Raw genomic sequence first — 26,057 nt, 5'->3', positions numbered from 1 at the left:
TTTATTTTCAAACTGGTTTCTACATGTTTACTTGTAATAAATATATTTAGACTCATTTCTCCCATCAATTCATGTCTTAAGTAGGTGGCTTCTTCCACTAATTTCAAAAGAGAAAGATTAGACCAGAAAGGTGTTAGCAATATCTATGTACACATGTGAGTAGTAAGCAGATAAAAAAGAAACAAGGAAAGTCTCGAAAACAGACTAAGTGAAAAAATAAACGTGTAGCATAGTGTGTACAGAAGGCTCTCTCTGCTATAATGTAATGGAAGTTCAACAAGCTTTTTCTAAAACATACTTGGAAATGTACATTGTCAGGAACAATCAAGGCAACCTTGAAAATGAAGGGCAAAGCTAAACAAATACATGATAGTATGACCTATTATAAAGCTCATATAATTAAGAGAGTATGGAGCTAGTGCAAAGGTAGACAAATAGGTCAAAAATAGGGTGTAAAAAATAGACACATATACAGTCACATGATTCATGACAAATGTGACGCTACAGGGTAGTGCAGAAAGAGGGATCATTTCAGTAAGTGGTCCTGGGTCAACTGAATATTCGTATTGGGGAAAAAAAAAAACCTTCCTTCCACTAGATTGAAAAAATAAGTGCAAAGAGTAAAACAATAAAATTTTTGGAAGGAAACACAATAGAATACCTTCATCTCCCTTAAAAGGACAGAAAAAGTATTAGCTGTAAAGGGAAACAAATAGATAAACTGAGTTTTATTAGAATTAAGAGTTTCTGTTCCGAAATAGACTCATAGACATAGAATACAGACTTGTGGTTGCCAAGGGGGTGGGGGGTGGGAAGAGATAGACTGGGATTTCAAAATTGTAGACTAGATAAACAAGATTATACTGTATAGCACAGGGAAATATATACAAGATCTTATGGTAGCTCACAGAGAAAGGAATGTGACAATGAATATATATATGTTCATGTATAACTGAAAAATTGTGCTCTACACTGGAATTTGACACAACATTGTAAAATGATTATAAATCAATAAAAAATGTTAAAAAAAAAAAAGAGTTTCTGTTCCTCTAAAGACTCCATTAAGGGAGTGAAAAGGCAAGCCACAGAATGCAAGAAGATATCTGCATGAATCCATCCAACAGAGGGCTTGCATGCCAAAAATGTAAAGAATTCATAGAAATCAGTAAGGAAAAAAATCCAACAGTACAACAGAAAGTGGGTAAAGAATTAAATAGACACCTCACAAAATAAGTTATACAAATAGCCAACAAATATATGAAAAAGTGCTCAATTCAGTAGTTATCACAGAAATGCAAAGTAAAACCCCAGCGTGATGTACCACCACGCAGGTACAGAACTCCTATACTTAAAAAGACATTAAATTCCAAATGTTGGGGAGGATGTAGAAGAAATGAAACTGGTGGGAGTATAAATTGGTACAACTATTCTGAAAAGTTGTTTGATTTTCTTATAACCTAGCAATTCCATTCCTAAACATAGACCCCATATAAATGCTTACTTTTGTTCCAAAAACTACATGTATAAGACAGTGAATAGAAATATTATTTGTTATTTGTCATAGCCTAAAATGGATTCTGTCAATTACAAAACAGATTAAAAATTATTGCAAATTCATATAAAATAAGACTATAAATAATGAGAATCAATGAACTCTTGTTACACACCCCAGTGTGAATGGCACTCACACATAATGTTCCACAAAAGAAACAATAAAAGCACGTACAGTATGAATGCATTCACTGAAAGTTTAAAAACAGGCAGATAACGTTTAGTATTAGAAGTCAATAGTGACTATCCTTAAAGGGTGGGCGGGATAGTTACAGTAAAGGGCCAAGGGAGGGGCTCCCAGAGTACTGGTAATGTTTCTTCATCTGCTTCTATGCATGCATTTTCATTTTGCAAAAATCCATTGAGCTGTACACTTCTGATTTGTGCAATCTTCTGCACGTACTTTATATGTTAATATGAAAGTTTACCAAAAAAGATGTAAGAGCTGAGTTGAAAGTCCCTCACTGATCCAAGATGAGTCAATTAATAGGAACATCAGAAATGGTAAGATAAGCAACATGCGAAATGCATCAAATATATTAGCATCCAAGAATTTATCATCAAACTAGGAAAAAAGTCATCAGTAACCTTTGGAGATGGTAAATTGCACCCACTCATATTATTCTAAAAACTGACAAAATTAAGTGAAATAAACAAGCATTATCCTGCCTTTCTTGTATGAATTAAATTTCAGCGTAATCAAATAGTTGATGAGAGAGCACTTTTCTTAATTGAAGGATTTCGGATAATAAATGCAAAAAGAATAATAGAATTCAAAAATCACTCTGTTGAGACCCTTAATGAAATAATGTACGTATCTGCTGATGCAGTAGGAAGCACAGAGCACCTCCTAAATAAAGCCAGAACTAATCAGGTCTCTGGCTTGAAATGCCAGTTTATAGGAACTGCAATAAAAGAACACAGTAAATGAATCCTGAGGATGTAATCAGCCACATTTAGAATACGGAAAATTTACAGGACAATTGATTTGATTTTTTTTTTTCAAAAAATAAATACCATAGGAGAAAAAGGTAAGGGGGAAGGATAGGGGCTGACTATTCCAGATTGAAATTTAAGGGCTACAGCAATCACATCCACTTGTGAACGTATTTGGATCTTGATTCAAACATGCCAACTGTTAAAAGACATTTTTAGGTAATCCAGTAAATTTTAAACGGAATGGATTTTAGCTATTATTAAACAATTATTATTAATGTATTGTAGCTGTGTTTTTTCAAAGTTATTATCTGCTAGAGATACTATTGAATTACTTATGGATGAAATGATACAGTGTCTGATATTTGATTCCAAAGACTCCAGCAAAGGACAAAAGTAGTGATTTATGAAACAAGATTGGCCAATTGTTGATTGATAATCCTCGGTACTCTGTAATGTATACACAGTGGTTCACTTTGCAGTATCTTTAAAATTTCATACATAAAGACTTACCCCATCTTTAGCTTTCACTAAGAGGTCATAGGTGGCTGGGTCTCTTTCCCTGTCGATATCCTGAGAAACGCAGATTCGCCCATCCAGTGGGTCGATCTGGAATGCTTGAGGCGCTTCATAGCTTTGGAACCCGGCATAAAGAGAATATTCCACAAAGCCATAGAGTCCTGCATCTGCATCAGAGGCTTTTACCTACAAGACAGGAGGTGGATCAGCGAGGAAAGAGAAATGCTAGCACCACCTTTCCACAGGTCGTGAATCACTGGCATGATGTGCACAACTGAGTGGTCCCCATGGCAACTCACAAAGTGTAGTGGTGTTCCCTCTCTCTTCTCTTACCTTCTGTGACAACTCACCCTCACTCTCCCCCTCCCTTTGGGAGTTCTCCTTCTCAGTCTCCTCTGCCCATTCCTATATTTCACACGATCTCTGAAAGTTTGTGCTCCCGAGGGCTCAGCCCTTAGTCCATTTGCCTTCTTCCTCCACTCACTATACCTAAGCGATCTCATCCAATCTCAAGGGTTTCAAAGATCCATATGCTAACAACCTGACAGCATATCTGTGGATCCCCCCTCATCCCTAAGCCCTTCAAGTGATGGGCTCAACACCTTGCCCTCACCCTTTCAGTGCAAAACAAGGAAAGGCAAAGAAATCAGGTGCAGTTGCTAGCAATCCAATCCAACTGACAGAATCTACCCTGCAGCATGAGATCTGAATTTCCCAAGCCAGATTTCCTTCCGTGAGTAATGCCCCCATCAGAGTCCCAAACCGTCATGCAGACTGAACACTGCACAGAGGCACCCTGCCCAGGTGGTGTGTGGGAGGGAAAGCCAGCTCTGCTTTCCCAAACAGGCACACTGACATGGATCTCTAACTGTCCAGAGGAAAGGGTATCTTTCTCTTCGACCACAGATACCATTTATGTTAGCAGTGATCCTATGCCTGGAAGGAAAGACGAAGCAACTGGAACTATGGAAGCACTTCGCTTATTCATGCTAACTGTGGGAGCATACAGTGAGAAAGACATCAGGCTAGTGACAGAACTCCAAGTATCCTTGAGCTCTCAGGCTTGGTATAACACGTTTGATTTGCAACCCAATACATAGGAACAGGAAACATCTAAATAGCGCTTACAATGAAAGAAGCACTTTAAGGGAGGATCAACCAAGAAGAAGAATGAGAGAAGAAGGAGGAAGAAAAGAAGGAGGAGGAGGAAGAGGAGAGAAAAAGCAGAAGGAGAAGGAAGAGGAGGAGAAGAAAGAAAAAAAAAGAACTCCATGCCACACAGCAGGTACCATTCGAACTGCTACCATACATTACGTACTTGTAACCTACAATGAACTCCATTTCGCAGATGATAAAAGTCAGGCCCAGGGAGCTAAAGCAACGTGCCAAAGACCACATAGCTAAAAAGAGTCAAAACTAGGATTCAAGTCCAGGCGTTTGAGAAGCAGACGGCACACTCCTAACGAACGTGCCATCCTGCCTCTCGGGTGTCACCCCTTGTCATTTCATCATTGCATCTTTTACTTACTGAAAAAACACTCCCCCAATCCGCTGACCTTCCTTCAGTGAAGAAGTCGCTAGATCATGTGTAACATCATTCCAAATGACTTTTCACTTCACACGTGTGGCTTTCTCACCAGAACATCATTAACACGAAGAAAGGCAACCAACAGTGATGCCTGCGCTCTTGAGTCTTAGCTGGACTTTCTGTTTTCCGCAGCCAAATTCCAGGTGGGTCCCCATAAGTGGAAAACTAGACAAAGTGATGACCATTGAAAATAAAAGGGAATTAAGTGGATCGATTCAGAAAGTCCAACAACCAAACCAGTAGACATTCCGTTAAAAGAAAAAAAAGAGTGGAGAACAGAGACAATGGAAGAAAGGAGCAGCTGGTCTTTGGTTCACAGAACAGATAACTGGTGGGGCTCCCAAAGCCACTACAACAAGAGGGGAGAGAGCGGAGAAGGCAGTCTGGTTTTTGACTTCCTCAGCCCAGAAGTTAGGTTTAGCTCACATTTCACCGGACAGAACTAGTTACATGGCCCCAACCTAATTTATAGGGAGACCAGGAAACACAGAGGACCACAAAGGTATTAGCTGAATACGGTCTCTGTCACAAGTGCCACTTCATCTCAATAGGAAGGCAAGCCCATATGATTCTGTAAGTCTCCAAGTAGCCTCTACTATGTAGTGAAATTTAAGTAAGTGGAAAGTCATACCCAGTGAAGGTTCCCCAATGTTCTCCTACTACAGATTTAGTTTTAGCAGTCCTACATATGTCTGTAAGGCTCTTTGGAGGGAAGAAAAATAGAAGACAATCAATCATCTACTTTTTTTTGCAGTATGGTCAGTTACAATGTGTCAGTCTCTGGTGTAGAGCACAATGTCCCAGTCATAAGTGTACATACATATATGCATTTTCATATTCTTTTTCATTAAAGGTTATTACAAATATTGAACATAGTTCTCTGTGCTATACAGAAGAAATTTGTTTTTTTAATCTATTGTTATATATAGTAGTTAATATGTGCAAATTTTGAACTCCCAAATTTATCCCTTTCCACCCCATTTCTCCCCAGTAATCACAAGATTGTTTACTATGTCTGCAAGTTTGTTTATGTTTTGTAGATGAGTCCATTAGGTGCCTTCTTTTTTTCTTTTTTTAGATTCCACATATAAGCAATATCATATGGTATTTTTCTTTCTCTTTCTGGCTTACTTCACTTAGAATGACATTCTCCAGGTCCATCCATGTTGCTGCAAGTGGCATTATTTCATTATTTTTTATGGCTGAGTAGTATTCCATTGTGTAAATATCCCACAACTTCTTTATCCAGTCATCTGTCAATGGACATTTAGGTTAATATTCTTACTATCTATACTCATTTAACTCCAGACTGAAAAAAAGATCTACTTTTCATCAATACAATATAACTTCAGAAGCTAAACCTTAATTATTATGCTTCCCGAAGGAAACCCCATCCCAGTAACATGTTCAACAACCACAAGCTCTCAAGAAGCCTGCCCTTCATCCCACTCTAACTTGAGTATATAACTGGAGTGTGACTTTGGGGGCTACCTGTGTAGTCTAGCCCAGTGTTCTGCATCAGGGGCAAGTTTGCCCCCATGAGAACATTCAAGCATTGTCTGGAGACAGTCCAATTGCCACAGCTGGGGAGAAGGTGCTGCTGGCATCTGGCGGGTTGAAGCCAGAGATACTGCTAAGTCATACACAGAATAGACCTCACAACAAAGAATTTTCTGGCCCAAGATATCAAGAATACCAAGGCTGAGAACCCCTGCATATGATGAGACTCTTAACAATTGGCAATGTTATTTCCCTCTTTAATTTTCTTCAGGTGATGACACAGTCTTTTAAATTTCTCTTTGCTCGCATCCATCTCATATCCTCTGGCAAAATTATTCATCCTGTGCAACCAGTTAACATGCCTGTGCGTTATTCTTCCCATCAGATGGGTGGAACCAGGAAATCCACAAACTACCCCACTACAAAGAATTAAATTGCAAGTACATTTGGTCTATTCCATGCTGGCAGCTGTTAATGATTTAGTAGCTTCAAGTTCCCAAAGACACCAAATATATCTTCTAAAACCATATGGTATTCTCAATAACTTTGGCTTGATTGGAAGATAAATACAATGAACTTCAAATTTTGAAATTCATTCTCAGTGTATAATAGCACATATTAAGAAGCAATTTGGCTTATATAAAACAAATTTTCTTATTTCCACTTTCAAGAACGTTTTCTCATCTGAACCTTTGGCAAAGCAAAATATAAGAAGGCAAAAGCAGAAGGGTGCTGATCCCAGTTTACGTCAGCAGTTCAGATCCTGAGTTCCAGAGTCATAAAATAAGGATATATTCTTCCCTGTGTTACTCAGCTCCCTAAAAATACTGACCTGATATTCCAGAACAGCATATCCTACCTATTAATAACTGGTCTTGAATGTCTATAATTAATTTAGCATTTTTAAGAGGTCCGTATTTTCCAATATCTATTGACTTACACATAAAATTTAGGTAATTTATAATAAGAGAAAATGGAACTGGCTCTGCCTAATTTTCAAGAGGAAATCCTGGTGAGTAAATACCTTCAGTGGGCCCTTTCTTCAGAGATGGCTGTCAAATCAAAGTGAGAAGCATCTGTTCAGAGTCTATTATCACTATCTTTGGTGTTAAATTGGGGATCTAGGGACCTCGGAGGCTCTTATACCTAAATCTATTCTGAGAGCCACAGTCCAGCTCCCTCCATGCCATCCTTGTGTTCCTCATCTCAACCTCAATTTTACTTGTTTTGGACTGGGATGAATTTGATGACTTTTACTTTCAACTTATTCTAACTGAGAACTGTTCTCTCTTAGTGTGAGCTTTCACAAATTTAATGGAGGCATTATAAAGATGCAAAATATTAATATAATATTAATAGTTCCCTGATTCCATTATTAGGGTCCTGAAACTTAAAGAATTTTTACCACTTCCTTCCTTTTAACTTCTGGGTAAGGATTTTTCCATATGAATGTGTCATGGAGACAAGGCAAACTGCCTCTTGAAAATATGTTCTCATACCCTACAAATAGGTCGGATCTATTTGCTTTCCTCTCACCAGCATAGCCTCCCTCTTTCTGGGAAGGTCTCTTCTTCAACAACTGGGCAACTGCCCAGCCAACTGGCACCCAAAAACCCAAAAGTCAACCAAAAGTCAAGGGGTGATATATTGTTAACAACACCGTCCCTTCCTACTGCTGGGCAATCACATCACTCAACTTAGTAGCTGCTATATAAAAGCCTCAGAGCCCAATCCAAAAAAAAAAAAAAAAAAAAAAAGAAAAGAAAAGAAAAGAAAAAGAGCAATGAAACCAAAGCATCCTAGAAAAAAAAAAAAAAAGGCTGTATTTCAAATGAAGTTTAAAATTAAATAAAACATTTTAATTTTTTTCTTGTTATAATTTCCAAAGTTTCTGCCATAAACATAAACTAGTGTGAAGAAACAAGGTTGTTGACACAACACGCTCACACATAGAACTTCAAAAAGAAAGAAGGAGAAAAAGAAATCACCAGATAACTTTTTACATTTGACTTCCTTGGCCAACCAAAGATCCTACAGCTGAAACAGGATAATAGTCCGATGGAAGTTGGATTCAGCATTGGGGACTACAATGGAATCAAGTAGGCCACTCTTTGAACACAATTTTGGCAAGGTGGCCAACGACCAAGTCTTACCAAGTCTAATAAGCAAGGCTGGGTCCTTATTTTCTACACCCCTTAGCTGCCTGTCACATACTTAATCATCTTCTTATTGGAACATCTCCTCATCAGACACCGCACTCCAACCCTCCTCCTGTTGGAACACCTCGCTGACTCCTTTCAGTTCCCTTTACTGGCTCTGTTCTCTTCCTGTCCTCTGAACTCTGCAGTGCCCTGGAGCTCAGTCTGGGGACCACCTCACTTTCAATCCACACTCATTGTCTGAATGGGGTTGAACAGTGGTCCCCCAAAAGAACTGTCTGCCTCCTAATCCCTGGAAATCGTGGATTTTATTTATCAAAGAGTGACTATTACCTTGTATTGCCAAAACTGTGATTAAGTTAACAATTTTGCCAGGAGTTTATCCTGGATAATCTAGATGAGCCCTTAATCCAATGTCCTTGTAAGAAGGAGGCAGAGAGATGTGGCAGACAGAGGAGGAGGAAGCTACGTGAACACGGAAGCAGAGAGTGGAGTGATGGGGCCCCAAGTCCAGGAACACTTCACAGGCATCAGAAGCTGGAAAAAAACAAAGAAGGGTTTACCCACTAGAGGCCCCAGAGGAGACAAGGCCTGCTGCATTTGGAAGTCTAACCTCTAGAACCATGAGCAACAATAATTTCTATTGCTTTAAGCCATGAAGTTCATGGTTATTGGTTACCAAAGTCCTAGGACACTAATCCACAACCCTGAGTGATCTGGCCCAAGCCCAAGGCATTAAACCCACGTATATTCCCCCAATGTTGTATCTTGGTCCTGCCCTCCAGATTCAGGCATCATCCTGCCACCAATTACACCTCCTCTTAGGCGTCTAATAGGCACTTCAAATATAATATGATCAAATAAAACTCTTCAGTCCCACTGCTCCAAAATCTGCTCTTCCCCCAGTGTTTTTAGTGACTGGCACTACGATTCACTTACTGTATCGCAGCCAGAGATATTACTAAAACAACAGAAAATTGTGTCACCCACCCTGAGAGCACGTATCTCTACACGACATTATATATTTTTATTTGTGTGTGCAGTATTTGTCTTCCCTGCTGCAATTACGCTGATCTTGCTCCCTGCTGCATCTCCGGCACCCACAGCAGCAGTGCCTGGCTCATACTGAAGATGCTATAAAAATGTGCGGCGTGAATGAATGTATCTAACGCTGTGTATAAAATGCAAGCATGTTTTAGAAATAGCTTTCAGAACTAGTCTCTCTAGTTTGACTCTTAGGGAAAACACAGAAGAACAAGACAGCCTTGCAGACACCACGGACACCCTCCGGAGGTTCACGCACTGCCCAGCCACGGTCAACCCACCATGGTTTTTTTGACACAGCCATAGCCAGCGAGCTCTTGGCCCATGTCTCTTTTGAGCTGTTTCCAAACGAATTTCCAAAGACAAGCAGAAAACTGTCATGCTCTGAGCACTGGGGAGAAGGGATTTGTTACAAGGGTTCCTGCTTTCAGAGAATTATTCCAGTGTTTACAGGTCAGGGTGGTGACTTCATATGCCAATATGGCAAAGGCAGCAAGTCCATCTAAGGGAGAAATTTGATGATGATAATTTTATCCTGAAGCATATGGGTCCGGGCATCTTGTCCATGGCATATGCTGGACCCAATATGAATGGTTCCAAGTTTTTCATCTGCGCTGCCCAGACAGAATGGTGGAATGGCAAGCAGGTGGTGCTTGGCAAGGTGAAAGAGGGAGTGAATATTGTGGAAACCATGGAAAGGTATGGGGTAGGAATGGCAAGACCAAAGGGAAAAAAAATCACCCTTGCCCAAGGTGGATAACTCTCATCAATTTGACTTGCATTTTATCTTAACCACCAGACCATTCCTTCCGTAGCTCAGGAGAGCACCCGCTATTCCCTGCCTGCGGGCAATACCACATGATCTCTGTGTTCTCACTGCACTTCTTCGGGTTCCATATTTTCCTTGTCCCCCTCTAGGTCTTTCTGGATGGCAGAGTTAAGTTTATGGTTATGAACTAAAACTTAAACAGTGACAGCAACAAGACATTTCACAACACCCAGAAAACACTCATTGAGGAATATTTTTTTAATTCCCAAAACACAATCTGTTCACCAAACTATGTCATCATAGCATAAAATCCAAAATGCTAAAACTGGCAAAAGAAAATGAAAACTATCTTAAGGCATGTGGAACCATTCAGAAGTTGGAAACAAAACTGTATTTTATTTTCAGAGAAGTTGACCAAGCTGTTAGAATAAACGGAATATATACTATCATATTGCAATTTTAAAAAAGGTTACTGTTCTGATAACATGTTTTTATTGCCTTAATTAAGGAGTGGGATTAAGAAACCACTAATCCTGCTACTTCTTGCCCCACTCTTTCCCCCAAAAAAAGCCAAAAGAAATTTTGTGAGAAGAGACCAATGGGGAAGGGTGAGGTTGTAACTTGTTCTATGAGTTATTACAAAGTAAACAATTGAAAAACAGTGTGATCTGAAAACAAAAAAAGTTGGCAGGCAGGTCCATAGAAGACAAAAGTAGGACCTGAAACAGATCCTGGTAAACCTAGTTTTTTCTCTAATACAAAGAAAACATCATAAACCACAGAGGAATGTGGGTTTATCCACATAAGTTGCTAGAAAAATTGGCAAAGTACATGGGGAAAAAATCAAGTTTGATATTAACCTCACACCAAAATAAATTATACACAGATATGTTAAATGTAAATAATGAAATCATTTAAGGCACAATGAATATATAGGAAAATTCTTGACTGATTCTTGCACTGGAAAGAAATTTCAAAGCAAAAAGGAATTACAAAACTAAAACAGATGGACAAAAATCACAAAGGGAAAAGTCAATGCAATGACTACATAACCATTTAAAACTTCACTGTGTCAAAAACACCACACACAAAAATACCTAAATGCAAATTTGGTATAACGTCTGTATGAAATGAAAAAAAAAGTGATTATGGAAATAAATCTTTAAAAATAAACATAATATTGATTTCTCATTACCAAAAAATTAGGCAAAGGATATGAACAATAATTCACAGAAGAATAAATATATTTAAAATATTCAGCAGGGGGGAGGGTATAGCTCAGTGGTAGAGTACATGCTTAGCATGCACAAGGTCCTGGGTTCAATCCCTAGTGCCTCCACTAAAAATAATAATAATAATAATAAAATATTCAGCTTCACTAGTGACAAAGTAGGTGTAAAACAAAATAATATTTTTCACATACTGGCAATCATTAAAATTGGCAACCATTAAAATAAAATAGCAAATTGGCAGTCATTCAAATAATACATTAAGTGTGGCAGAGATGAAATAAATATGCATTCATTTTTAAAGCCTATCTGGAGAATAACTTTGTTTTTACCACACGCATATGGTAAACATTCTCCCAAACCTGAAAATATCCCTTGACCCAGTTAGTATATTTCTAGGAATATATGTAGACAAATATTTGTATAAAAGACATATAATGTAGCATTATTTATTCTAAACCCCAAAAGTCCATAATAAAAGAATTATTAAATAAATTATACTTCATCCATAAGATAGAATTCAACATAGCCATGGAAACTGTGTATAGAAAGACACATGTTTAGTAAAAAACGGCCAATAAAAAATTACATATAAAATACCTCATTTATGCAAAAAAAAAATCCAACATATAGAACAAAAATGAAAAGGAAATAAAGCAAAGGAGGGAACACTTCCAAACCCATTTTGCAAGGCCAGCATTATCTTGATACAAAAATCCTCAAGAAACTATTAGCAAAGCAAATTTAATAATGCATTCTTGAAGATCCACTAAATGCAGATGTATGGGAGTTGCAGTAAGGCCTGGGGCATTACTGATTTCTGAAGCAGGAGTCTGCAAACTTCTTCTGTAAAGGGCCAGAGAATAAATATCTTAGGCTTTGCAGGTCATAAGGCCTCTTTGACAGCTATTCAACTCTTCCATTTTAGCAGGAATGAGCCGGAGATAACATGTCAATGTGTGGCTTTGTTCCAATAAAAGTCTGATTTACAAGCACCAAATCTGAACATCATGTCAGATTCACTTACCACAAAATATGATTTCTCTTTCTCTTTTTTTTCCCAATCATATAAAAATTCAAAAACCATTCTTAACTCACAAGGGCTACAAAAACAGGCAACAGGCTGGATCTGGTCCCTGTGCCTGGACCGGGGTTCGTCAACCCCTGACCTAAAGCATCGGGAGAAACATTTTGTTAGAAAACAGTCAGCACTTCAGGCCCAAGAGAGTGACTTGAAGTGACTTCAGTCTAATGTGTGTCAGGGGCTCATTTGAGATCCTGCATTTGAGCTGGTTTTATAGGCAAGTTCACCCTCCTTTCACCGCCGCCTCTGTGCTGTATTCCTAGAGAAAAGCTAAATTATAAAAAAGAAGGAGCAACAATACCTGTGGAGGAAGAAGAAGAAGAACCTAAACCATTTTCTTTTATTTCGGGCCCCAGCCAAATGCTTTCACTAAGTTCAAGTTTTGTATCATGCCTTCATGTTTTACAAAAGTTTCTTTTAATAACGCTTGTCATTGGAAAAACTAAAACTAAAAACATTGTCTACTTTTGTGAAGATCCTTTTAACCTTAAACACACACACACATACACACTCAAATCAAACAAAAACTAAAAACCCCAAACCCTGCAATGTACCTCTGCTGAAAGGAATCAAAGGAAGCTCAAGTTAGAGGAACAGAATCACCCAGCCCACGGGCCACAGAAGTGGTCCTCCCAGAGCTCTTTCCTACCAATGACACTGTTTTAATGAGGTCGAATCTTCCAATACAGGTAAGATACTCATCTTTAAAAGGATAATTAACTGATATTTATGGCATAAAAATTAGGTTGTCAGTAGCAGAGCCACTGATTTATGTTAAAAATCATACTCGCTTTTGCTTTATTTACTAATTTCAGCGGTCTGATTTAGGCTTTTGATAGTCTGAAGAATCTTGTGGCAAAAGAACAGAAATACAGGTAGCGATTTTAAGTAACTGGTTGCTCAATAGTAACATTCAAAAATCAACGCACTCATACGACGTAGCCCAAATCCCATCTAAATCATCTTTTACTTTCAGATGCACCTGAAAAACCCTCACGACTTGGACTTTCACAAGCTCTAACTGCATTAAGTTTCTTGAGTTTCAAGGTCTCATTTCAATGGTTTGTTAGCGGCGTTAACAGTGTTAGTAACAGGAGTAAACTTCTCTCAGGGCGTCTTACCATCTACTATTTGCTATTGTCCTCTGTTATGTTTTCACAAACAGTATCACAGTAAAACTTTCATTGGTAAAAGCAACCATCATTCCCTGCTCTGGTGATCTCATCCAGTCTCATGATTTTAAATACCTCCTATATTAGGACACTTTCAAATACTTTCCACTACTCTTCATCACCAGACTATAACAAAATGAAAGAAAAATGTGTTTCAAGAACAAATCAATCTTCAATCGAATGTTTTCATGGTATCCAAGTATCTGGGTACAAAAAGAATTACATGATCAGAAACATTTTGTGTATTCACAAATGAACTTGCATTACAAATACTATATGATTAGTAGAGATATTCACAATGTCTAATATCATAAATCCCTAAATAACAAACAAATTGATGACAAGATCTTAGCTAAATATTTCCTCCAAGGGTTTATTTCCCTGAAGCTCAGGCATAAATTCTTTGGCCAGTTATGAGCCTTATATGAAATTTGGCAGAAGAAACAGGGATTACAAAAGCTGATATCTTATTTTTCTTATTTCCTCCTTCCTCTAGGATTTCACAGTGGGATTTATGTTCATATCTGCCTCATATGCACATTCATCAGTGCTTTCAAGCTGCTGCATAAATGTCTCCTCTTCTCTCTCTCTGGATTCCCTGCTCTGGTGATCTCATCCAGTCTCGATTTTAAATACCTCCTATATTAGGACAACCTCAAAGGAAGAGTTGACTTCCTTGTGCTCCAGACTCACATATGGAAGAACCTCCATGACTTGACCACTGGGCAAGGTTCATGGGCATCTCACATTCAACCAAATGTCCAAAATAGAACTTTTCACTTCTTCCCTCCCACTGCCTCCAGCCACTTTCCCCCAAGTCTTTTCCAATCAAATGGTATCTCCATCCAGCCTGTGGCTCAAGTCAAAAATCTAGGAGTTACCCTCCTAGTCCATCTCCCAACTGAGAGGAAAAACACCCAGCAAAATAGCTGTAGACCAACTCTGCCCCTTAATTCAGAAGTGGAAGTTACAGAATGAGGCTGAGAGACCACAAGAAAGACATGCAGGCCACGAAACACACATGGAGACAGTTGACTTCAAAAATAATTAAGTCATCTAATAAGCTCTGATCTAATCTTTTTATATTATTTTTGCCTTTCACATAGGTAAAGATAAAGAAATGTTGATCATCCCCAGTGAATGTTGAGAATATTCTTATTTTTCCAGTAAAAAATTACAAACAATACAAAAGGTCCATCACAATGGAGTTGGTTAATGTTAGAGCTATACAGTGGAACTGTACGCTTGTGTTAAAAAGAATAGAACAGATCCATGTATACACACATAGAAAAATAACCAGGATATACTGTTAAGAATAGAAGTTGTAAAAATGCATGGGTACAGTAAGAGCCCACTTTTGAGTTTAAAAAGAATAACATACGTGGTGCAATGGTCCTATTGCTTCTGAGTCTAGGGCCTCACAGGCTAAGGGAAGAGAAAGGCTTTTATGATGGTTCTGGAGAGACAGGGCTCTTTTAGCGCACTGAGCTGGGTCGGCGAGGGAGGGAGGGAGGGAAGGAGGGACTCCTACCTACCATGAGAGATGGCCTACTGAGACAGGAGGGAAGGGGGCAGGGCACAACCACTGAAAGAATGACACAGCAATTGGGGATAAGACAAACTGGTTAGAACCAAGATGGGGGAAGATTTGACCCTGAGCCTCATGGCACCCCCACAGGCACCAAGACAGTCCCTAGGCTGCAAAAAAGGTCAACAAGTGCATGGGGCCCAATTCCTGGAAATCCCCACCCCTGCCCCAAAATAGTTGGAATAACCCCTCCTACTCATTAGCGTATGAAATGACCGAGTCCATAAAAACCAACAACTTCTTATCTTGTGGTCCCTCTCCCTCTCTCTCTCCCTCTCCCTCTCCCCTTTTTAGACAGCCCACATTCTGCCTATGAAGCGTGTATCTCCTAAGCCACTCTCCCTTCTGAGAGAGACGGGTCCCCCTCTGTCTATGGAGTGTGTATCTCTCTAAATAAACTTGCTTTCACTTTACCGTGACTCACTCTTGAACTCTTTCCTGCGCAAGGCACGAACCTATTCTCTGGGAACACTATTCTCTGAGATAACCCACAGCTGTCCAGGTCGGTGAAGCCTTCTTCCTCACCTCCACTTCGGGACTAAGTCTTCTCTCCTCCACTCCGAAGCAAAAAGAGAAGGATCGGAGAATTATTCGGACTGAGGTTTCAAGAAGAGACAAGGTACTGAGGAAGAAGAGAAAGAGTTATAAAGGCTGACAGACTGCAGCAGAGGAATGCTTCTCCGAGAGAGTGGCCACATGCAAATGGGGAAAAAAGCCCAGGCGGGGGGGGGGGGGGGGGGGCACATGGTCAGGGAGACTGGAAGCACCACACCTGACTTTTCCAAGCCCTTCACACAATCCAGGTTGCACTGCATGCAAAAATCTAAAATACATTCTGGTACCCTTCAAAAGCAGTCACGACTATTAAGACACAGAATAAGAAGGCTCAAATATGTAAAAGATAACACCATTAAATAAACCGTACCATGAATAAAACTGGGCCTTCCTGAGACAGGAGGGAAGGGGGCAGGGCACGATCATTGAACGACTGACACAGCAATTGAGGAGAGGACATAAACTAGTTAGAGATGGCAGAAGATTCGCTTCCAGTAGACCCTGAGCCTCATTGTAGGCCCATGGTAGTACATTAGCTCTAAATGCCACACCCACAGCCCCCATGTCAGTTCCCATGCTGGCCAATTCCTCCCTACCCCTTCCCCCAAACAGCTGGAATAATCCTCCCAGTTGGTAGCCTATGAAATCACGCAGCCCATAAATATTAACCAAGCCCTGCACCCCAAGGCTGCCTCTCCTGTCTTCTGAGACAGCCTGCACTCTTGTCTGTGTAGTGTGCATCTATCTCCTATGGCCACTGTCACTTCTGGAGACGACTCCATGCTCCAGGGCTGTTCTCCCCTCTGAGACGAACAAATTCTGTCTATGGAATGTGTATTTCTCTAAATAAACTTGCTTTCACTTAAAAAAAAAATCTAAAATACAAAGGAGACCGTACGTGTTTGGAGGCTCCATTTGTGTGTTCCCCAGCAGAGGAAGAAAATCAGATACGACTTTCCCTGCCATCACCTGCATTCCTTCGACGTGAGCAGCAGGAGGCAAAGGTGACGGGCCACGTGGTTCCACCTGGCCCACGGCAAAGTGAGGCTTGTTTCCTTTTGATTGGTTTCCTAGTTCAAGACAGAAAGCTGTTGTGCTGGGTTACATCAATGTTACTATTTCCAGAGGAAATTTTAAAAACCTTAAGAATCTACCCCAGTCTCCTAACAGGTGTTCTCTCTCGGGATGCTATCACGGCCAATGTTCACTTTTTAAAGGATGTGTTTTTGTAAGCAGTGTTTTCTGTTGAGCCTGCTTTACTCCATATGCATATATGTGTGTATAAATATATGAAGCTTCAATGTTGTGTGACTTTTGAGGGCCACCCTCTTCCCACTCCACCCACGTAGGACACCCTGAAAGCCTGAACAGTCTGGAGAGGGGAGCTAGTTACTAGATTTTTTTTTTTCAAAGGATCCATGTTTAAGCATCTCATTCTCTTTTGGGGAATGAATACCATTATTTAGAATCACGTGACTTTTATCTTTAGTTATACCTCTCCTGTATATGTTTTGTAAAACAAAAGGGTACCCTAAATTTATGCACAGAAGTCTTCCCAGCAGAAGGGTGCTCTCTCAGATATAAACACAGACAGGTGCACCCTAAACTCAAGGAGGACCCCTAGGTTTGAAAAGTCCTAATGAAAAGACAAATAGTGGGAAGTCAAAGTGAGGGAGTCCACACTATAAACTTACAGCTGTGAGTTCCAGTACGATTTACTGAAACAGCATTAGCTGCTGTTTTCATGCCTACAAAAGTGTCACCATCACTGTTGGCAAATGCTAAGGTCTGGAAACATAGCCTCCTTAGCAGCTTTCCTTTCCTGGAGGAAGAGAGAAAGCAGTTCACGTAGATCTGAAGGAAGCGTGGGCTGCACTGCTTGGCTCCCTGTTCTCGACACAAACACTTTGTACAGAACTGCACGTTGACCTTAAGCGCACTGAGAGGCGACTTCCCATCACATCTCAGTGTCCCCTCTGTAAAGACCTACAGGAAAAATCTTCCCACGGTCTTTTAGCTCCAGGGAAGTCAATGCATCTTCTGAGCAGAAGGAATGTTTCTCACCCGGGGACACTATGAATCTTGTCACTACGGGAAATGGTACCAGCTTTAACGCCAAGTGCGTGATCTTGCAGACCCTATTTCCAGGAACTAAATTCTTCCTGGCTTCATCTTACCATGCTGCTTCCCTTTCCTTTTGCCTTGACTTTCTTAATTTTCTTTTCACCTTTGTAAATTTCGTGTAGTTTTGTTAGCTGCTTCACATTATATTTTTATTTAGCTGGAGTACAAAATCCGTTAACTTAGTGAATACCATCCTATGCCCTTGTGGTGCACGTGCCCATATATTTTTCTAAACTATTTCAGCTGAAGGTTCTCAGCCCGCAGAACATCACCTGAGGGACCCAGGCTGAAGTCCTTAAAGAGCACATCCTCAAATGGTCCTCCCATCTATCCTCATAGACCCCTGTGTTGCTCCATCACTGACCACCCTTGTGGTCTCTTCTCTTCTCCCCCACAGAAAAAAAAAAAGCTTTTCAAAGAGAGGGACCATTTCCATGTTGCTCTCTATTATCTCCTACTGCTCAGTGTGGTGTTTGGTCCAGCCCAGCACTCAATAATAAAGCCCCCTGCTCCAAGAGAAACTCTTTCTTCTCATTGACTACATTCTTTTGTACACTCAGAAGTTTATCAAACTTAAATGATGAGTTAAAGCATTCCCAAAGCACCAGCAAATTTTCTTTCCAATGCAGAGTAGCTTTGGGACTTTTATTGAAAGCCACTCAGGGGAGGGTTTTCTTGGAAAGTACTCAAGCATCCTTAGTGGTAAAAAGTAGGCAAGTTAAGGAGGAAAGTGAAAGAATGAATCAGAGGACAAAGAGGAATTAAGGTAATAACAGTTGCTAAGAAGAGAGAGAAAAGAGCGTAAGCAGAAAACACTACAGTTCATTAACTAAACATTTCTTCATCTGTGAACAGTATGCTAACATTGTCAATATGTTTTCATTTGACTTAAAAAAAATGAGGACTTATTAAAGGAAAGAATTCTTACTATCATTTTATAGGTTAGGAAATTGGGTGAGGTGAACATTTGTCATTTTGTGGTTCTAAAGCGTCCTGAGTTTGGGGGAAGAAATTGAGCAGAATTAGCTGAGACCTCTCTGGGATTTTCTTTTCAGATTTGGTCAGCCTTGAATTTCTTTCTCAAATTTAAGTTCTGTGTCTGTCCTGTTCGATACTTTGTCCTCAGCAGGTAGAAGAGTAGCTGGCACATGGTAGGTACTCAATAAATATGGGGGTGAAGGAAGGAAAGAAAGGAAGGACGGGGGAAGAAGCTAATTCCCTGCTGTCTGCCACGTGGTAGGAGGTGTTCCGCTGCAAGAGAAGCCTTGAGTTGCCCAATGATTCCCACGCCTGTTTGGTAATTCTGTCTGGTCACTGGTCTCAAAGAACATCCTCTAATCAGCTTTCAAGGTCATAGTGATGAGATTATAATTTCAGTTTGTTGACTCCTGAGATCTCTCAATTGGCTCTGAACTCAAGAAAGGAATAGAGTTTACTGAGTCCCCAATGCCAACGTTTTGCATTCACAGAAAGTTTCCATGGTGTGTCCCCGACCCACCGTTAAAACCTATTTTCTCTTATTTCACTTTTAATGCCTGTGTTCCTGTCAAAACACAATCCACTGCTGCACACACTCCTTGCTCCAGGATTTTTCCCGTGGTGTTCTCTCTGCAGGTAATTCCTTCCCCCTCTACTTCAATATGATCCAATCCTCCTAATTCATTCATTTCTTTGAATACAAAGGCCCCATGCAATTGCTACCTCTTCCAAGAATTGCTATTCACCCTGTCCCCAGCCAGCACAACCACTCCCCGCACTGCCCCTGCAGGTGCACACACAGTCAGTCACACACTAGGGGTGACAGCTGAAGCCAGGCTGGGCTGTCGCTCTGAGTTCGAATCCAAGAAGACCATGGACTGTCTGGCCCATGTCCCACCCCTGGCTGACGCCTGAATGAGTGTACATGTGTGAGTGTGTGTGTGTGTGTGTCTCTTCCTGCTTTTCCATCTTCCAAGAATTCCACTGAACGGCTACCTCTTCCCTGATGCACTGAGCTGAAGTGATCTTCCTGTCCACCAGACGCCCATGGCTATCTATCTGTGTCATTCTTATAACACTGACTAGTCCTTATTTGATTTATCTGTATGTCTTAAACCTTCCTGCCAACACTTCTTTAAACAGGATCTCAAGGAATTGGTAGGAATTGGAAAGCCTAAGAAAAGAGGAAGGCATCCTTGGTGAAATGAACAGTCTGAGCAATAAAATAAGAGCCCTGACTATCTAACCCATGCGCACTTTGGGGAGAAGAGATTCAGAGGCAGGTCGTAGAAGCAAAGACTACCCAAGGTCATTACACTGTAAAGTAGAACACAAAGTCAAGTGTGTCCTTTATTCTAATGACATTGGACAGTCCACAAAATTTGGAACAGGGAAGGGACATAAAGGGTTATGTGACTGAACATTTATTAAGGAAAAGAATCTTACGTATTTCTCAAATCCTATTTCACCACACCGATAATTTGGGCTAGGACGTAATAACTGGTTATCTTCTCTCTATCTGTTCTCAACCTCTTCCGTAAACTAAGCCAAAAGTTTGAAATCAGGGCTACCCAGGTCTAAGATACCTAGTCGACATTCAAGAGGAAAGCTCATTTGCCTCCCTGAAAATGGCCCAATTTAGGATGTGGGCTCTGTTTAAATAGACACTGCATCCCATAAAATTTAATACTTTCACTTACACTTCTTAGGCTTCTTACCAAATATGACTTGCTTTTTCGCAAGACTGTGGCACCCTTTAATCTCGTGATGCTGCATAATCTGGTTTTCTAGAATAACTGTTGCTTCTTGGCGGCCATACTTCCCTGCTCCTTAAGCCTCACCGTGCCGTACAATCTGAGTTTTACCCATCCCACAGTTAACGTTCTCAAGGACAGACAAAGCATTTACTTTTTACAAGAGATTTCCTTTTAAAAACAGCGTTTCCTGAGACCCAGGTTTCACCTTTGCCAATGAATTCTGTAGTCCTGCTCTCACAGCAACAGCATCTCAAAATGAGGAGATGAGGGGTGGGCAGGGAAGCAATTTTCCCTTCTCTCTCATTCACAAGAAAATGAGTAATGAAAACCTGGCACATCATCTCAGAATATTTGCTCATCTCTCAGCTGGACAGAGTAGAAGTACATAGAACGAACGTAGCTAGGAAGCAGAGAGACTGAGGATATCAAAGAAAGTGTGATTAGCAGACCAAGGACCCAGCCTGGAAAAGAGGGTGAGGAGGTGAGGATGGGCATAGACGCAGAGATGCTTTGGTTTTTGTTTTTGCTTTGGGGAGGGACAGAAGTCCCACCTGATACATGTTTATCTTCTATCCTTTTAAAAAATTTAACTTATTTTAAAAAATTAAAATTGTATATATTTCAGGTGTGCAACATGATGTTTTGATATACCTACACCTAGTGAAATGATTAATACAGTTAAGTAACTTACATACCCATCTCCTTATGAGACAGGTGGGAAGGTGCAAGGGCACAACCACTGAAGGAAGGACACAGCAACAGAGGACAGGACAAACGAACAAACCAAGATGGCAGAAGATTTGACTTCCAGTAGACCTTGAGCCTCACAGCACCTTCCACCATCTTGGTGCTAACCTGTTTGTCTTGGTCTCAATTGCTGTGTCCTTCCTTCAGTGGTTGTGCCCTTCCTTCAGTGGTTGTGCCCTGCCCCCTTCCCTCCTGTCTCACTTATTGGTTACCTTCATGCATACCAGATGGGACTTCTGTCCCTCCCCAAAGCAAAAACAAAAACCAAAGCATCTCTATGTCTACACCCATTATGACTATTTCCAGTGCGTGGGTGTGTGTGGCGAGAGCACCTGATATCTACTCTCTTAGAAAATTTTCAGGATGCAATACAGTATTATGAGCCATAGTCACTGTGCTGTGCATTAGAGCTACAGAATGTATGCATCATACGTAACTGAAACTTTGTGTCCTTTGACCATGTCTCCCCATCCTCTTCAATAACCCACTGGTTTTTTTTGTTTTTTTGTCTTTGAGTTATTTTATCTTTACTGTTCTCTTTGAGTCATTTCATCCTCAGGTGTTTTTTTTTTTTTCTTTTCTTTTCTTTTTTTTTTTTTTTTGAGATATAGTCCTTTATTATCTTCCTAATTATGTAATTTTTTTAACATTTTTTATTGATTTATAATCATTTTACAATGTTGTGTCAAATTCCAGTGTTCAGCACAATTTTTCAGTTATTCATGGACATATACACACTCATTGTCACATTTTTTCCTCTGTTAGTTACCATAACGTTTTGTGTAAATTTCCCTGTGCTATACAGTATAATCTTGTTTATCTATTCTACAATTTTGAAATCCCAGTCTATCCCTTCCCACCCTCCGCCCCCCTGGCAACCACAAGTCTGTATTCTCTCTCTCTGAGTCTATTTCTGTCCTGTATTTATGCTTTGTTTTTGTTTGTTTGTTTGTTTGTTTTTTAGATTCCACATATGAGCGATCTCATATGGTATTTTTCTTTCTCTTTCTGGCTTACTTCACTTAGAATGACATTCTCCAGGAGCATCCATGTTGCTGCAAATGGCGTTATGTTGTCGGTTTTTATGGCAAAGTAGTATTCCATTGTATAAATATACCACCACTTCTTTATCCAGTCACCTGTTGATGGACATTTAGGCTGTTTCCATGTTTTGGCTATTGTAAATAGTGCTGCTATGAACATTGGGGTGCAGGTGTCATCCTGAAATAGGGTTCCTTCTGGATACAAGCCCAGGAGTGGGATTCCTGGGTCATACGGTAAGTCTATTCCTAGTCTTTTGAGGAATCTCCACACTGTTTTCCATAGTGGCTGCACCAAACTGCATTCCCACCAGCAGTGTAGGAGGGTTCCCCTTTCTCCACAGCCTCTCCAGCATTTGTCATTTGTGGATTTTTGAATGACGGCCATTCTGACTGGTGTGAGGTGATACCTCATTGTAGTTTTGATTTGCATTTCTCTGATAATTAGTGATATTGAGCATTTTTTCATGTGCCTTTTGATCATTTGTATGTCTTCCTTGGAGAACTGCTTATTTAGGTCTTCTGCCCATTTTTGGATTGGGTTGTTTATTTTTTTCTTATTGAGTCGTATGAGCTGCTTATATATTCTGGAGATCAAGCCTTTGTGGGTTTCATTTGCAAAAATTTTCTCCCATTCCGTAGGTTGTCTTCTTGTTTTACTTCTGGTTTTCTTTGCTGTGCAGAAGCTTGTAAGTTTCATTAGGTCCCATTTGTTTATTCTTGCTATAACCCACTGTTTTACTCTATGTTTCAAACACTCTTTGATTCCACATACAAATGAAATCAGGCAGTACTTTTCTTTTGATGTTTGGCTTATTTCGCTTAGCATAACATCCTCCAAGTTTGTCCATGTTTTCATGAATGGCAGGATCTCCTTCTGTTTTGAGGCTGAATAATCCAACATCTATGTCCTCACAAAACCTTATCAATGGATAAGGCTCAATGGATCAAAGTGATCAATGGATATCTGTTGATTTGATTTTACTTTCATTCAAGTAAGGAATTCCACATGGTAGATTTTCTCTACGCCCTCTAACATTAGGGACGCTAAACAGGATTTTGAATCATGGATCCACCACTTACTAATTGTGTAAAATGGGAATAACAGTCACTTCCCAGGGTGAATATTCAATGAAATAATGTACAGAAAGTGCCCAATGCCTGGCATGTAATAAGCACTCAGGAAAACTTAGTTATGACTGTTCCCAGTTCTCATTTTCCTGCCCACCTTCTTGTTTTTTCCCATCACGACGCCAGCCCTTCTGTTGTCACCCTGAGGCTCAGTAGTTCTCAATGACTACACCCCAGTACATCATTATAAGGCTCAGCAATGAGACAGGTCCCAAGGAATGTGCTTATGATACAGTAGAAATTCCAAAGTTCTTGAAAATTTTTTGAAAAATGAATGTTATTAGATGTCTATCCTTATAAGGCTTCTCCCCAGAATAATGTTGCTCCTGGTCATTCTCGTTCCAGGAAGCTCCCGACTGCCAGCCCCGATCACTAAAGTCACCTACAGGCACATCTTGGAACCTTGGCGATGTTGCAGGTTCGATTCCAGACCATGGTAATAAAGCAAATATCACCATAAAGTGAGTCACACAGATTTTTTGGTTTCCCAGTGCATATAAAAGTTATGTTTACAATACACTGTAGTCTGGTGCAATAGCATGATGTCTAAAAAATGTACATCCTTTAATTTAAAAATATTTTCTTGCTAAAAAATGCTAGCCATTGTCTGAGCCTTCAGTGAGTCGTAATCGTTTTGCAGTAGTTACAACCAAGACCGCTGATCGGGGATCACCATAACAAAATATAGTATTAATGAAAAGGTTTTAAATATCGTGAGAATCACCAAAATGCGACCAGAGACAAAATAAGCAAATACTGTGAAAAATGGCTTTGATAGACTTGCTTAACACAGGGTTTCCACAGACTTTCAGTTCCTAAAAAATGCAATTATCTGAGAAGAGCAATAAAACAAGGCATGCTGGTAAATCGACTAGATGAAGACGTTTAATTCGCCATTCCTACTCAAGTCTAGACTTGCATCTCAAAAACTCAACTCATTCAGGTATCCTACTTAACAGCGGTCTTTCATTACAGGTCTACACTGGCAAAGGCTTTAAAAGGATAGTTTTTTGGGGGGGAGGGTACAGCTCAGTGGTAGAGCACATGCTTAGCATGCATGAGGTCCTGGGTTCAATCCTCTGTATCTCTATTAAATAAACAAACAAACAAACAAACCTAATTAACCCCCCCCAAAAAACAAAGAAAAATGAAAAAAATAAAGGACAGTTTTTCCTCTAACCTGATCAAATTCTTAGGACTTCACTCCCTGCTCCCACATCCTTCTAGCTAATTGAAGGGGAACAGAAAACAGACTTATTTTTCCCTTTATCCGCATAAGCTCCTCAGTGTTCTGTTTTTTTCCCTACCTTCAAAACAGCATCTTAAGAGGAGATTTGGAGTTTCATGAAAGCTTTCATGATATCTGTCTTCTGAGAGAACTGGAAACAGAAACTGAGCAGTAAATGCTGGACTGTCATGCCTGAAAGCAACTTCCATTTTCCACTCTGGATTGATTTTAAAATATGGTATCATTCCCAGAGCGGTTAAGAAGAATTCAGCTTCTACCTACCCACCCTTTCCCTTGCTCCTAATCCTCCCCTCAAAGCAGATGGCATGCAAGATTTTAACATTAAAACCTGCCAAGCAATATGAAAAACTAGTCAGCACAAATCTGTTAATAGTTAGAAATATTCTGTGAAAATACATTTTTAAGCACTACACATTTCGGAGAAAAGCACATTATTTGAGATGTGTCTCACTGCTGTACAATGATGGTATCGAGGACTACTAAGTCACACAGTGTGACCCATAGAAGGGCTGGAGTTGTGATGGATACAGACAAGAAGGTGGGCAGAAAAAGGACAGCTGGGAATCATAGTAACTAAGTTTTGTTGAGTGCTTATTCATAAATAAACATTTTGTTACCATTTGGGGTGGCTATCTTGACATTCCAAGGAAATTAAAAAAAAAAAAAAAAAACCACACTAGATGGGGAAAAGAGTTGAGAAGGAAAATGTAAATTCAAAGCCAGCAGAGGGAGTTGGTGGCAAAGGGATTCAGACACCAAAGCTGAATCCATAACTCGTCTAGGACTTGAGTGGTTGAGCAGTAAACAAAGTAAATTCCAGCTGTGCCCAGAATGTTCTGCTGAGGTTTTCAGAGCTCCAAGCTGTTTCACAACACTCAGGGAGACCTAGGGGTACCCGTGGAAACAAAGGGATAGAGAGGGAATTCCCAGCTGCTGTGAACAAGTCGCAAGAGAACATTAGTCCACAGGACGTTTCACCCTGTGCCAGAACCCCTTCCTTGACCCTACACAACGTATTTATCCATTCACCAGAAACATGTGTGTTGTTTCCAGTTTGGGGCTATGGCGAAAGAAGTTGCTATGGATATTTTTGTATGTGTCTTTTTGTAGACAGATGTTTCCACTCTCTTTGGGTAAAAACCTAGGCATGGAATTGCAGGGTCATGGGTAAGTGTATCTTTAACTTCAGAAGAAACTACAGAACATTTCCCCCTTAGTATTTTACCAGCAACACGTGAGAGTTCCAGCTGCCTCACATCCTTGTCAACATTGATGCCAACAGTCTTTTTAATTTTACCCATTCTAGTGGATGTAAATTAGTGTATCATTATGATTTT

The 26,057-nt window shown here is 40.1% G+C and overlaps 1 protein-coding gene across 1 annotated transcript in view; it reads right to left on the bottom strand.

Moving 5' to 3' along the window:
- DCHS2 (dachsous cadherin-related 2) overlaps window positions 1-26,057 on the bottom strand; it is a 227,994-nt gene that overhangs the window by 118,950 nt on the left and 82,987 nt on the right. The window contains exon 2 of the mRNA XM_074375400.1: window positions 3,001-3,192. Within this exon, the coding sequence (XP_074231501.1) occupies window positions 3,001-3,192 (192 nt within the window). The remainder of the gene's footprint in view (window positions 1-3,000; window positions 3,193-26,057) is intronic.

The sequence above is a fragment of the Camelus bactrianus genome, chromosome 2 (genome assembly GCF_048773025.1).
Source record: "Camelus bactrianus isolate YW-2024 breed Bactrian camel chromosome 2, ASM4877302v1, whole genome shotgun sequence".
NCBI lineage: Eukaryota > Metazoa > Chordata > Mammalia > Artiodactyla > Camelidae > Camelus > Camelus bactrianus.
This window is presented reverse-complemented; position numbering and strand designations above follow the sequence as displayed.